Source organism: Zonotrichia albicollis, chromosome 1, assembly GCF_047830755.1.
Source record: "Zonotrichia albicollis isolate bZonAlb1 chromosome 1, bZonAlb1.hap1, whole genome shotgun sequence".
NCBI classification, from domain to species: domain Eukaryota; kingdom Metazoa; phylum Chordata; class Aves; order Passeriformes; family Passerellidae; genus Zonotrichia; species Zonotrichia albicollis.
Window position 1 is genome coordinate 42,280,949 of NC_133819.1, and position 15,223 is coordinate 42,296,171.

At 49.8% G+C, this 15,223-nt stretch overlaps 1 protein-coding gene across 7 annotated transcripts in view; it reads left to right on the forward strand.

Moving 5' to 3' along the window:
- The first annotated feature begins 614 nt into the window (after nt 1-614).
- Nucleotides 615-15,223, forward strand: part of LOC113460640 (uncharacterized) — an 84,558-nt gene continuing 69,949 nt past the window's right edge. The window contains exon 1 of one of the 7 annotated variants that reach the window (XR_012579959.1): nt 615-1,796. Coding sequence is in view for 3 of the 7 variants with exons in the window: in XM_074539242.1 (XP_074395343.1) it covers nt 1,220-1,796 (577 nt within the window). In the remaining 4 variants the exon portion in view is untranslated. The remainder of the gene's footprint in view (nt 1,797-15,223) is intronic. The other 6 variants (XR_012579958.1, XM_074539242.1, XR_012579957.1 and 3 more) reach the window with 6 other exon arrangements.

The window sequence follows — 15,223 nt, forward strand, 5'->3', positions numbered from 1 at the left end:
GACTAAAATACACACACAAACACAAAATTCATGGAAAGATCTCTTGTACTTACACATTGCACGGAGCCGCATGCAGGAAGGCAGCTGTGTCAGTGCCAGCCATGTTGAAGACCTGCAAGACCCAGGTATTTGTGAAGATGTTATTTGATGGCTTTGTGACTTTCAGCCGTAAAATATCCCCTTCTTCCCCAGAGCCACCTACGATTTTCCTTATGATGTTCTAATTTTAAACGTGGTGTGTGAGAGACAGGGTAAGGAGAAATGTTCTAGGTATTTTAACCTCTTGATGCTACAGCTGTAATGCAAGAATGTTTAAGAAACACCTGAAATGTCCCTTCACGAGTAACTATTTCTTTCCTGCTGAAGCAGAAAGGGGGCCAGGGATGGGGTGGGGTGGGATAGGGAGAAAGCAAGCCCTAGAGCCAAGCAGTTCACACCTTCAGAGGTAACGACCCTGCTTGGTTAGGACAAGCGGTAGGACACACAAGGTGACATTTAAAATCAAGGTCTCCTTCTCAAACACTTTTTTCCCTCTTCTCCCTCCAAGTAGGTCACCCCTCTCAGCTGATTTTGTGTAATTGGTCTAGTTTGTTAAAAAGCAAAAAGAACCCATCCTGCAGCACATGCTGCCAGGAGAGCTAGTGCCCTACTGCAGAGGGAGAGGGCTTGCTAAAAGCCATTATTGCTACAGGGGAGCATCACCCACTATGACCATTTTAGACTTCTTCCAGGAGAAGCAGCACAGCAAAGGCGTTTCCCGGTGGCTCCCTGCTAATGACCGCACCGAGCTCCAGCCTGGCCACCAAGCCACGACTGCACGAGGGCAGCCGAGCCCTCCTCATCCCGAACTCCGGCGCTCAGGCTGCACCTTGGCATCATCCCCCCTCCCGGGTGACAGCGAGACGCGCTGTGTCGGTGCGGAAGGCTCATTGCTCATTCCCCTCGCGCAGTCCCTAGGGAGAGGTGGGCGCTCTGGGATGCTCCCTTGCCCGGGGAACAGGCGGCACCGCTGTTCTGGAACCTTCCTGCGCATGCCAGCCCTGTGCCTGCATCCCAAAATCTGCCTGGCAAAAGAGCGCTCCTGGAAAGCGGCTGCTCCTCCCGACACACCAGCAATCAGAAGAGGGCTTTTTCATGCACTGTATTTCCCAACGAAACCTTAAAGTAATTAATTGTGCTTTTGCTTGCTCCTTATGGGGTACATAGTGGCTAGAATGTGATGCTCCCTAAGTTTGGAGGAATTTTAACTAAAAAAAACCCGACAAAACCCAAAACCCAACTGAGATCAGAAACACACACCCCGACAACCGAGGTACAGCAGTGCCCTTTTCCCGCAGCTGCTCTCAGGGACGCGTGTCCTGCAAGCCCTAGGCGTGCAGCCCCGGCTGCGCCGCGCCCGCAGCAGGCTCCGCATGGCCTCGCACCGCCCCGCACCGCAGCTGGCCGAGGCGGTGCGGGAAGGGCAGCTCGCCAAGGCGAGCATCCTCACCGGGCGGCGCAGCCCGGCCCCGGTATCAGGGTTTTGCTAATGCCACTTCCCATCTTACGGAGTTCTAAAAACTTTCCGGGAAGAGCCCGGGGCGAGTCCGGACTGCGCCCCCGGGCTGCCGTAGTGCAGGTGCCCGGCCCCGGCCGAGCATCGCCCGCACCAGCACCGCGACCCCGGGGCGGGCGGGACGAGCGCTCCGCTCCGCATCTCGGCCGGCCGGACCGCCGGAGATCCGCGGGGCCGCACCGCCGCCCCCCAGGAAATCCGCACCGCCGCCCACGCCCCCGGCCCCCCGAGCCCGCAACAGGTACGCCCCGGGCGAGCCCCCGCGGCCGCCGCCCCCGGCACCTTCCCACGGCGGCGGCAGCGGCGCCGCTCCCCCGCCCCCCACGGGGAGGGGATGGGATGGGATGGGATGGGATGGGATGGGATGGGATGGGATGGGATGGGATGGGATGGGATGGGATGGGATGGGATGGGGGGGCCGGAGCCCCGCGCCCGCCGCCCGCGCACTCACCCCGCAGCAGCCCCGGCTCGGCACGGCTCGCCCACCTGCCGGGGCCCGGCCCGGCGCGGCACGGCGGCGGCGGCGGCGGCTCGCAGCCTCCCGTACTGCAGGAGGCAGGCAGGGGCGGGGGCGGCGGGGCCGTATATACCAGGCACCCCCGCCCCCGTTCGCGGGGAGGGGGGGGAAGCTCGGTGCGGGGGGGCGGTGCGGTGAGCGCGCGCGCGCGGCGACGGCGACGATCAGGTGACGGGGCAGCCCCCGACACTGCGGAGCCGGGCGGGACCCGCCGGGCGGCGGCCGGGGGGCGGCGGCGGGAGCACCGCGCCGTTCCGCGCCATGCCGTCCCGCGCCGTGCCCGCCGTGCCGTGCCGTGCCGTGCTGCGCCGTGCCGGGCCGGGCCGGGCCGTGCCGTGCCGCGCCGCGCCATGCCGTGCCGTGCCGTGCCGTGCCGTGCCTTGCCGTGCCGTGCCGCGGGCGGGACGTGCGGGGCTCCGGAATGCCGCGGGAAGGAAGCGGGGGCGGATCGGGAGCGGCTCCGTTCTGGAGCGCCGGGTCCCCGGCACCCCTTCCCCACGCCCGCCCATCCCGGCCGGCCGGGAACCCCGTGCGGGATCGGCCGGCCCCAGCCCGCACCGTCGGAGGTGCCGCTCCCGCGGGCCCTGCCCTGCCCTGGCTGCCCCGGGGTCGGTACCGATCGCTGGCAGCGCCGCCGCAGTGAGCTCCCTCCCCGGTGGCGAAGGCAGCCGCGGCTCCGGCGAGCGGGGGAACGGGAGGCAGCGTGGCCAGGCCGCTCCGAAGTGGGCAGCGGGCTGTGCGGGGGGGCACGGCGGGAGGAGCCGCCTGTGTCCCCGCACCGCGCTCTGCTGGCCTGGGGACAGTGCCTGCGCTCCACGCCTGTGGTGGGATGAGTTTCATTAAACACACTGACCCCGGGGTTTTCTGTTGAAAAAGCAGGATCGAGAGGGCGGCACGTTCTCATTGAAAGGGGCTGTCAGCTTGCGGTAAGGGTGAGCTGACAGCTCGCTTTTACAGCGCGGTGCTGGTGAACCTGCGCTTCTGAAGATGGGTGTTTGGTGCAGCCTTCTGCGGGGGAACACCCGCCCTGCCAGGGTCCTTGTCTCCTGCCTGCTGCCCACGCCGAGAGCTGGAGAAGCAGCAGGCTCGGCTGGCACTGCTCCCCACCTCTGAAATCCGGTGCCTGGGAACACCGAGTTACTTAATTCAGGCTCCTGACCCCTCTTCTGGGCAACGGGGCTGCTGCTCCCCAGTGTGGCATCTCACCGCCCCCACCCCTCTGGAGAACACACCCGCACATTTCACCTTGCTGTGTCTGTGCCTGCGTCCCGATTTTGTGTCAAACGAGACTTTCAGACAAACGAGAGCTGGGACGAACTTCTGGGAGCACCCAGCTGCATCAGCGGGCACTGAAGCACATACCAGGGCTCAGCAAGCAGCTGCGGGCTGAGCGACACGTTCACAGCCCTCTGCTTCCAGGGGAAATTTTGTACGTAAAGCAGGACAAAACCCCATGGCTCCCAAACTGCACTCCCCCTCCAAAAATCCCCAGTCACCAAACCCATCCAAACACTCTGTTTGCTCCTGTTTGCCGGACCAGGCAGTAGATGCCCCTGTCCTGCTGACACCTTGTCCTAGGTTTTTTTAGGGGTTCACTGATGCGGGGGGGCAGGGTGCAAGTCCTGAATGAAGCCCCAGCTGTGCATTTACCTGTTCCATCCCAGTATTGCAGAGCTGGTGGGCAGCCCCCCGCCCTGGGCAGGCACACCCCAGCCCCTCTGCTGCCATTTCCATGTCTCTGCAATCACTGTTAGCTGTAGAGCTTTATGTGCTCCCCATCTTTGCAGGCTTTGATTGCCATGTGGCTCCTCCCTGCAAATGGCACGTTTTTAGGTGGTTCTCCTGGAGGGAAGTGCTCTGGTGCAGAGCTGCCACTCCTGTGCAGGATTAAATCCTCCTTGGGATCAGGGCCCTTTTGGTGGCATGAAATACGTCTAGACTGATGTGTATTCTTCAGCTCAAATCCTTAGATCAAAATGGATGTATTTCCATGGATGTTTTAAATTTTTGTGGAAATATTTTCCCAATGTTTATATTTTATTAATTTCATTGCTACCACCTTTACTCATTTGTGCAGTCTCTGACAGAGAGGAAGCAGAGGTGTGTGCTGGGTTGCACTTTTTTCCCTGATGGAATAGGTACCCTTCACATTAGTGCATTAGCATCTTTTTCTCCCAGAAAACTCTTGAAGCTTTAACCTTGCAGCTTCCTGCCATGTAATCAAAAAGCTGTGTTTTTCCTGCTAGAAATTTCTCATAGGAACTTGTCTCTCTGACATGATCCACTTACTGTTTTTTCCTTGTCAAGTGCAGGCTTGTTTTTCAATAAAAATAAAAGCAAAGAGCTAATTCTGAAATCCTTAGTCAGACAAAGCTTGCACTGAAATCAAGGGGAGTCTTGTCTTGGTGTAAAGATTGCAGGTTGAGGATCAAAATCATTATAATAAAACATTGTCGCAGGAGCAACATCTCCCACTTCAAAAATAAACATCTTTGCTCCAGTTAGCTATTTATGTAGCTGCAGGAGACTATTGATTTAGGAAAGCTTTCTGGTGCACAGATGCTCTAAACCCTTAGCACTACTAAGAAGCAGCAAAGCTCGAGAGGAGCAGGTTACAAAAGAAATATAATATAAAACTCTGCTTTGTTCCGCTCCTAGCAGTACTCAGGTTAAGCCTCTGGCTCACCTTCACCTGAAACACCCCTTTGCCTCATCTTTGCCTCATCCCAGGCTCAGATGTTCCCAGCCAGGCTGCACAGCCAGTGGAATGAAACATTTGCCCATGGTGGGGACATGGGGCTGCAGAGCCCGGCAAAGGCACTGAAGAGCAAGGGCTGTGTCCCTGCTGGAGTATGAGACACCTGTAGCTTCTCCCTCCTCGTCTAAGAGACCCTTACAAGAGGGACCACAGAAGCTTTGGTAATTGTTCCAAAATAAGCACCAATCTACGAATACATCCCTAGCACAGATCAAGAGGCGGGGCAGGCAGAGAGAGAGGGGGAAAACATGCACAAGCAGCCTGAGTCAAACAGAGAATTTGTCATCATATTTGTATAAATTTCCCAAATTTCCGTAGTAATGTAATCATCCCATTATACTTACGGTAGAAGAATACTTTCAGAGTCACTTTTGAATACATTAGGTTACATTACACAAAACAGAAAATTGAAAGTCCTTAAACAGTGCTATGAAGTGTTTCCAAAGAGTCTGCCTCTAATGCCAATGAATAGCAAAGCTGCAAATAGCAGAAGGAGTTGATTCCATTTGAGTCTTGCAATTTACAATGTTTAAAATTGCTTTTAAGGTACATTTCTAGGAATTAGGCTGGTGACTTAAGTGGGAAAAGAGTTGGGCTGAAAACCTGTTAAAATTATTTTTAGGGAGAAGATGGAGCCCCTCTCACTGCTTCTGCCATAGACTGTTCCTCACTAGGTGTGTAAAGAATTAAGTGCTTTGTTGAGTAATGGCCACCAGGAACCAGCCTGTTTGCCCAACCCCAGTAGACATTGCTACTCTAACAAGAAGGAGATAAACTTGAGTCCACAAGCAAATTTTTTTCTCAAGGGAAGGCAAGAATGGTATTTCCGGACTAATGCAAACAGATGTTAACATAAAAGAAGCTGAAACAACAAATCACTCAGAGAAAATCTAAGTTGCTCAGACTTTAATCTATTTAACATAAATAACTTCCATAACTGCAGTGAATAAGGCAGTTGATCAGAAGTGCTAGTATGGAGGCTTGGAAGTCATGGTATGAAATCTATTCATCTTACATCCCACGTCTCAAAAAATGGCAATATCCATGTCTGATGCTCTGAGAAATGCCAATACCACGTAACTCCATTTAGTGGCCTGTTTACATAGATCCCAGCTCTCTGGTGGAGTGAATATGCTGTTTTGGCATAGTTGGAGGGTACAAAAGTAAGTTGCATGCACTGGATCTGCATGTCATCATTTAGCATCCTTTTAGGGACAGGCAGATGTGGCAGTTCAGCCATCAGGCAACCCTCACAACATGTTCAGAGCTGCCTTCTGATTACCCAGACACTTCAAGCTCCTCTCCAAAAAGCAGCAGGTGAACTCTGATTTATTTGCAGTACATCAGAACAGGGTAGGTGCTGTATTATCTCTATCAGAGGCTGGCAAACCCCATTTACCCATTACAGTCATGTGGGCTCTTCTCTCTGAGCTGCAGAGCTTGTCTTGAAAAGCCTTGAAAAGACAAAGGATGAGCTTGTGGTTGTGTTGGGGGGCACACTTTGTAGATCTGGTTTTATTCTTGCCCTGACCTGTGGGTACCATTGCCTTGCTGTCCTACCAGCCCTTTTCCCTGCAACAGAGAGATAACATTGCCTTGCTCTGCCATGTTTAGGACCTAGACACCAGTGACTACAAAATAATCACACATAAAATGGGGCCCTGAACTCAGCTGAGAGATCAAGGCCCAGCAAAAGTGATCTGCCCATCTAGTACCCACATGGGGCCACACTTGCAGTAGTGGGAGTGCTAAAAGCAGCAGACTGCAGCTCAGACCTTCAGAGGCTTGCCAGTTTCCCATGGGGCTTGGGGAAGAGACAGCTTCCTTCTCTGTTTCCTTCCCTCTACTCCAGAAAGGACCTTGTTTTGGACCCTTCTGCAGCACATGTGGGTCTGGCAGCCTTCTATGGGACAGGACCTAGGGAACCCTGGGGGAGATTTCCACACACTCCACAAAGCTGCAGAGTGGCCCAGGGAACATTCCTTGTCATGTCCTTAGTCCTCTATCAGGGAATGATGGAGCTGGGCCATGGCAAGAGACCTAAAAAAATTAATTTATTACTGAAGGATATCTGAGTTGAATTGACTGAATCTGGGGGGGTCAATGCTCATCATTTTCAATGGGGCTGCCAAATTCATATAACAGTAGAAAATGACTGGTGGGGCGGGAGGGGGTCACAATTGCCACCTGCACCTTGTAACCTTTCAATCTTGTAAAACTTTGGTTTAACAGATAGAGTGCTTCTTGTGCTTTCCCATACACTGTTTGTAAGAAAGTCCTTTGTATGCCACCTGCCCTCCAAAATGCAAATCCCCCACTTAAGATGAGAGCAGTGGGCAGCCTGCAGACTACAGGTGACATAAATCAGAGTTCAGGAGCTCATGATGTCATAAAACGGAACACAAGCTGCAATGTTTGCATTTAAATTGAGCTCTCTGAACAAATGCTTTGGAAGTGTTCATAAGCAAGGGGTTCCAGTAAAAATGTGACTAATGCCATTAGTTATCAGAAGGGGACCTTCCACATTGCCACAGCCACCAGTGGCAGAGCTCCCCTTACCTTGGGCAGGAGCAGGTTATGTTTCTGGGAGATTTACTGCCCTTACCTAGTACGTCAAAACCCTCAAGGTCCGCAGTATGTGAAATGCAATGCTTGATAGCAGAAGAAAAGACTGCCTTGGAATACGAGGAAACTGATGTGAAAGGGGCAATAAAAGAGTGCATTAAATGATGATGCCTCTTTTGAAAGGAAATAGGAAATTCACAGGCATCTGGGGCCATTACCTTTCATATTCCAGCAATCAGGAAATTAACCTTTAACCCTTCTCTGTTGACCTACTCTCCTTTCTCTTTTTCTGTCATTCATTCTTTTTTCCTAATGACTGAAGAAAATAGATACAGTCTATGATTTATGCTTCCAAAGGCTACAATCTGCCTCCTTCCTGTACGTTCCCAAGCACTTCAATGTCTGTGTTCACTCAACTCTAGAAACAGTCAAAGCTTCACTCAGATTTACTTCCATGTCATACGTACCAACACCTGAATTGTTTATGCTTCATTTATTTCAAACCCCGTGGTGCCTAATTACCCCTGACCTAGGAATAAATCTCACTCCCATCTTTGTTGTCACCTGGAGGCAGGCAAAGCTCTGAAGGTGTTGGGAGCCCTCTACTTCAAGGAAAAGTTGGACCCTTTGGACTTGCACGGGGTGATGCTGCGCAGGGAGAACATAGAGATACACCATGACCCTGTTACAAAACCAAAATCAGGAGTAGGAGTTGCCTCTAACATCTCATCCCGAGGGAGAGGAATGATGGAATGAATGTCTGTGTCACCCTCTGATCCCAGGGAGACCTGGCAGATACAGCATCAGATAATAGGTTTCAGAAAAAGTGTGACAACATCACTTTTAAGAACAGAAACGGTGACTATAAAGCCAACAAATAATGGTTACAGCACTTCAGGGCTGTGATGACTGCATGCAAAATCTCTGAAATGCTATGAGTTAGCAATATCAGCTTTATCAGGAAAAGAGCTAGGAGAGTGAGACATAGCCTCTTGTCATGGAAAATGGAAATTCTGTCTGAGTAAGTTCAGAGCAGCCTTTGCTTGCAGAGCAACTGAAAGTCCTGAGTCATCACACTGAATTGTAAGCTGCTGGCTGCAAATCCAGCACTGAATTCCCACCTATGTTCATTGCATGTATTGGAAAACAAGTTTTGCTGACATAGCTGCACTTCACTGCATGCCAAAATGTGAGTATCTCCTATGTTTTTGTTCTCCTTGGAGATTTCCCCTCCTTGCCTTGGGTCCTGCCTCTTACTGAGAGCTAAGTCTGGCATAACTAGTCCACAGCATAACTTGTGCTCAGACACGTGGTGACTTGGTCCTTGGCTACACACCTGGTTTTTCAACTTTCTTACTTGAAGAAACCAAAGGTGCTTCCCTTTAAGCCTTGCTAAGGTCACACTGGTACTGTTCAGCGTCTCTGGAGTCACCCTGAAGTTGTGTGCTGATTTAGCCTTTCCTCCAGAACCATCTAAGTCCTTGCCCAGAGAAATGATGACTGTGTGGGCACCGCCTGCACTTCCTGATGGCTGGCCCAGCTTTGCAGGGAAGATATATTGGGAAGAGGGGATTTTTTCAGGTTACTGGATAGCATGATGGAGGGTAGGAGTCTGCTTCCCTCCCAGAGCTGCACCATCGCTGCTTGTCCCCTGCTCTCGTGCAGACCCTGCCAGCTCGTAAGGCACCATTCAGTTTATTTCCTCTGGGCCCTGTCAGAGGATTTGCTGCTGTTTGCAGAGAGCTGCTCTGAAGCTTCTGGGGAGGTGTAGTTTCAGTGGGAGTGTTTGCCAGCCACACAAGGTGACTGATGGCAGCCCCAGCACACTTTGCTTTTTGGTGGGTGCTCCCGTCCCTGCAGGAACTGCAGCAGTGGCACATGCGTGGGACAAAGGGGTGCCTCCTGCACTGTCTGGGACCAGGAGTGCTCAAGGGACAGCATGTCAAGAAGCTGGTAATTGAAATAAATGAAGGCGAACCCCCCTCCTATTGTCCACGGAGGCTATTTTTGGTGCAACTATTTTAAGGGTTGTTCTCCTGGCATTCCACATCCTGACATTTCAGCACACTTGCCTCACCTGCTCTCTGCATTACTGGGTTTTCAGCTACAGATCATCCCTATCAAGCCACTGCAGTGATTTTTTTATGCCCTATCTGTGTTGTGCACACAGTGTCATCAGCACCTTATGTTTGTGAAACAATAACTCCAGGAATAAAAGGGGCGTATCCTCTCTCCCCCTGCACCCAGCACTTAAGAGCCTCAGCATCATTTTAATATTCAATGTACTATGCCTTAGTTGAGCAAAAACACACTTCGTGCAGGAGCTGCTTAATAAAATAAAAACATGCTCCAAAGTGACCCACATGGCAGGGGTAATTTAGTATGCTGCTCTTTGTGCTTTCTCTCTTACTTTTGCTGTTTACAGATTTTTTTTTTCTCATCTGTTTGCACAGGGAATAGATGCTGACATTGTCCTTTTCATGAATAAATCTCTTTTTAGCATGTTGGCCAGCACAATAAAAAAATTATCAAACAAATTAGAGCCTGAACCTGCAACCTTTTCTGATGAAAAGAAAACCTGTTTGTGGGCCAGCTCCCTGGCTTACAAGGGACTTTTTTTCTGGAGGAAGAGCTGCTCACGTGAGCTACATGTACAAGGTCTCAGAATTTTTGTGCTGCAGAGCTTGACTGTCAGCCAAAGCTGGAGGCGGCTCAGCAAAGGGAATGAAGGTGGTTGTCAGAGACGAGTCTCAATTTCCTCTTCCTCTGCCACCTGCTGCGTTGGAAGGACCAAAGGTTGCTGTAATTTATACCACGGCTTAAAGTCTTGGTGGAATGGTTTGCCTCCAAAGCAAGAGTTATGTCTGGGGTAGCTTTTGCAGCAGCAGAAATTTTTAATGGTGCCTCCAAAATGACATGGATTGCAAAGCAGATTGATGGGAAGAGGTCCCCACAAAGGCTGTTAAATCTGAAGGCAGCAGCCTCAGATGCCCTCTGAGCTGTCGGTGTCTGGCGGCTGAGTGTCCAAAGGAGAGGCACTTCCCTACATTGCTCTTCTGCCATTAGCTGTGGGGGCCTTCCTCTGACCTGCTGTGTCTCGGCATATATTGCCCCAAGTGCCATACATTAAACTTCCCTCTTCCCTCCTGCCTTCAGTGGGAGAGGACTTGGATCCATCCTTGTGCAGGTGCCGAGGGACCAGCACAATGCAAATGCTTATGTCCTGCTTCCTCACCAGCTCAGCTGGAAGTGGATGCCCTGGCTGGAGCAGTTTGCCTGGCTCAGAAATGCCACCCAGCTTCAGCCAGGGCATTGTGTGCATAGGTCAGGAGGCTGTACAGGACAACATCTGAGAAACAGCAGAGCTCTGCAGCTGAGGTTGTCCCCAGCACATGTCAGCTGCCCAGGCAGTGCAAGGATCCCCAGGTGAGCTTGCAGGATGAGCAAAGCATCTCCTTCTGTGCAAGAGAGATGCCTTCTCAGGGGTTTTATCCCAGAGAGCATCCGTGGATTGTCTGCTGCCTTGGGCTCCCCACCCTGGCACACCTTTTCCCAGGCTCCTTCTCTGCATGATGAGGAACAGCTTCAGGTTTCTCAGCCTTTCAAAAGAGGAAAACTGTTTTCCCATAGATGGTTCCCAGTTCACAGGGTTGTGGACACTAACTGCCCAAAGGTGGAAATAACAGGATGGGAAGTGTGTGTACAAAGAACTATTTTTATCAATGGATGAATTGTAGTAGGTGCTATAATAAAAAATTAAAAACTGGTATGACTAACCCAGGCTCTCAGCAGTCCTGGCTCCCACTGTGCTGAAAATGGTATCAGCTAAAGTCTTTTATGAGCTGAAGACTATCAGGTAAGCAAAACTCTGCTTGGTATCTTCCCTTGGCTCCAGCAAGAATAGTCAATAAGGCCTTTGTGTTGTGCCTGGCAAGGAAACGACAAAAATAACTGCATCTTCAGCCAAGAAAATCCCTGCAAGGGTAAAGATGATAGGATTTCAACTAAGCAGCAGAAATACACTTTGGTATGAATAACTCTATAGGCTAATATGCCAATGCACGCAGGAAATGTGGTTCTGCCAGCTAGTGTTGGTTGAGTGTATCCAGCAGCAGCCTGTGGACACCAGTTTTGACACATGTTGGTGGTTAGGAGAGTTTTAAAGAGAAACCAAGAAAATGCCAGCAAAATCCTATGAAACAATACTAGTTTTACAGAACCAGATATGCAAGATGGATTATTTAGTAGGGAAAAAAAAAGGAAATAAAATCCAGAAGGCAATAATTCAATCAGTGACAGCTGACTGGACATATGTCAGAAGGGAAGGCTAATTGATGAGACATTTCTGCAAATACCAAGATGCAAACAAAACCAATATTCTCCTGCCTTGTGCAGTGCTGCCAAAGGTCTTCAGGCACAGAAGTCCAGGAGCAGAGTCATCAGAGCCCCCCTGTATAAGAAATAAACAGGCCCCCAGATCTGACCACTGCCACCCAGAAAAACCTGTGTTTCTCCTCTGAAGGGGCATCAGGGCCCCTAAGAGCATGAAGAAGGTTGGTCATGGTGGTTGTGTCCAAGGCCAGAAGGCTACTCTCATTTCTTCTTGCTTCCTCTGCCCCTCAGTGTAACACATTTAATCTCTGTATGAAGCACAGGATGTTCATGTTTGCCTCCAGCACGTATTTCAGAAGGACTTTAATAATTCATTGAAATAATTAAGGGTGAGGAAATCCATAACTTTCCGTGGCAGTTTGCTCCCACTGCCCATCAACCCTAGTGCTAAAAATGTGTGCCGTATTTCCGATTAAACAGGTCTGATCTCGCTATCCAGTCTTTGATGCTTGCAGTCCTTTTCCTCCATAAGGTTAGAAGCACTCCTATATGCCCAATATTTTTCCTCCCTTAGAGTGGAAAAAGCTGCTGCCTATCAAATCATTCCTCAGTCGTCTTTCTGATGAGCTAGACAGATTGAACTCCCAGACTTCCACCAGAGAATCATTCCCTGGTGTTCCAGTTGGTTTGGATCTCACTTCTTTACATCTTTGCTGACTTTTTCCAAAGACTTCTGGTAACATGGATGTCAGAAATACACTCAATATTCCCAGGTTAGTTTCATCAGTGCTGCATACAGATGTGGGGTTTTTTTGTTTGGTTGGTTGGTTTTTTGTTGTTTGTGGGGTTTTTTGGTTTGGTTGGGGTTTTTTTTTTATATATATAAATAACTATTTCATCCTGGCTCACCCATTCTTTGCATTCTTTGCTGAGAGTCCCATTCAGTCATTTCAGTCAGTTGTCCTGGCACTTCCTTAATCTTGGCCCTTTATTTTTTAGTGTCTGTTACATTGTGAGAGCAAAGGGATGCTAGGGGCGTAGATTAACAGCTTTTATTGATTCCCTTTCTCATGCACACAAGACTAACCAGCAGACATGAAGTGCAGGAATAGCCAGAGAGAAACTGAGCGCAGAGAGCATTGCACCATGTCCACATCGCCCAGGGAAGGATCTCTTTGAACAAACAAGATTTCCCAGAAATCTAGAGGGACTTTGCAGGACTTGTGAAATCAGAGACAGTTTAGGTCTTTGGGTCTCTGGGGAAAAAAATGGGAGTGTGGTTTGGGATCAGAGTTGGGAAGCACAGCTCTTTTCAAGAAAAGAGGAATAGTTTGCTTTGTGGGTAACCACAAGAGATTATGAGGGAACAAGTTGTGAGAAATTTTGTGCTGAAAGTCTTTTGAATTTCAGCAATTTACACCAAGACATTTCTTCCAGCATGCAGGAGACAATTTGTGTGAATGTATTTATGATTCCATGATCAGTGAAGGCTGTACATGAAGCAAAATCTTTGCCAATGTTGTTAGAGATAATGGCATTAGGGAGAAATCCCAAGCAGGGATAATTACTCAGTGTTTAGTAGGCCTGGTTATACAAGCAGCCAAAAAAGCAGTGAATGTGAATACCTCCAAGGAAGGACTTTTCTTAATGATGATTTTGTTGCATCACCATGAGGCATTTTTTTTGCTTGCAAAGGTGGGGTGTGTGCTGTTTATTTCCCTCCACTGATGTACAGAAGGAATAAATAAAGCTTGGCGAGCTGAAGTGAGGAAAGATGGGCAAGTCAATAAATCACAAAGTCATTAAGAGCAGGGAGCAGGTTTTTTATTGCATTGTGAAATGCACAGGAAGCACACAGGCATGAGTCCAGTCACATGCATATTAAGAGATGAGCCATTGCATTTTGAAGATTAATATTTAGTGAGCAAGCATCATAAAAGAAGATTTTGCAGGAGTCAAAATTAGAGGCTGTGAAGGGGTAATTGCTTGCTGTGACCACAGACTTCACAGTGGAGCTGGTTTCCACACACAGTGCAGTTTGTTGTCTCTTTCATTGTTGGGCCATGGTGCTGTGGAGCTGTGGAGGAGCAGGACAGCACTGCAGGGCAGTCTTGGTCACTTCACTTGCTTTGGCTGAGGGAGACAAGGTGATGGAGAAGAGACAAGAGGAGTCTTCATCCCCACCTCCAAAAAAAAGAGTCCTTTACTCCCCAGGTTCATACCAGATGGATTAGAGTAGGGCAGGTAAACAAGAAACAGAGTCCTCTCCCTTCTTCCCCAGCCCCTTGCCAAGGACTACAGGCACAGCAGAGCAAAGGAGGAAGGCTGGTGGGAAGGGGATGTGCCCATCCTCAGACTGTTCAGCAGATAGGTGGGTTTCCATGTGTGCTCGAGGTGTCCACCAGGTGCAGCAGCAATGCAGCCTGTAGAGCAGCTGGATGCTCAAAAGGAGTTGGTGATGTGCAGCTTGTTAGAAGGGAGCTAGAAGCAACAGCCAGGAGGGTAAAATGCTTGCAGGTTATTTCAAAAGGCACCTTAGTACCCAGTTACAGTAAAGGTATTTCCAGTTATCAGAAAATGTTTTAAAAGGAAATTAAAACAGGCAGAAGGCAAGCATCTGGATAGACAGTCAAAGATGTGTCCTTAAGAAGCATAGGTTATGTCAACACCAGGGAAAGCAGAAGAGCAAACAGGTGGAAACCCATTGTAAAAGCAGCCAAAATGGATTTTTGTGGAGTAATTTCATTGTTGGGCATAAACCCAACAACAAAACCATTTTCAGCTACATCAGGCAGAGGCTACTTGCCAGCCAACACATAGGGCTTAGAGAGGGCTGTGGGGTAATGGGAGCACTTAAAGATGACAGGACCATAAGAGCAGAGGCAGACAAGATCTCTGTGCTGGTGTTTGCTGGAGAGGAGCCTCAGGAGACCTCCCATGCCACAGCTTTTTCCAGCTGGACATGAGCAAGAAACAGCCTCAGATTGAACTGTCAGAAGAGGAGGTTTTAGAACAAGTTGATGAAATGAGTAGCAACAAATCACCGGGTGCAGCTGGGGTTCAGCCTGGGCTCCCGAGGAGACTCAATTACAAGGCTGCCAAACTACTGAGTACAATGTGTAACCCCTGCCTTCCATCAGTCATGTGCCAGGAAATGGAGGTGGTGAATAGGATACTCTCTTTAAAAAAAAAGGGAGCTTTGGGAAACCACAGTCTTGTCTGTCTGCCTTCCCTTCCAAGCAAATTGTCAGGCTGTGTGATGTGAAAAAAAGACCAGACAGACAGGTTGAATTGATACCAAAGATCTGTTACAGCCCTTCAGAAGAGCTGGTAGCTCTGTGGGTGAGGATGACTCCCTGGTCACAGTTTATTTGGCTTCCCCAAAAGGTGATGACAGGTCTGTCACCCAGGTGTCTGCTTATCTTTTAGGAAAGCACGCAGATGTCTCTGTAGTGGTGGTGTTGATGGTATGCACTGAGTTTTGCTCTCAGCCTTG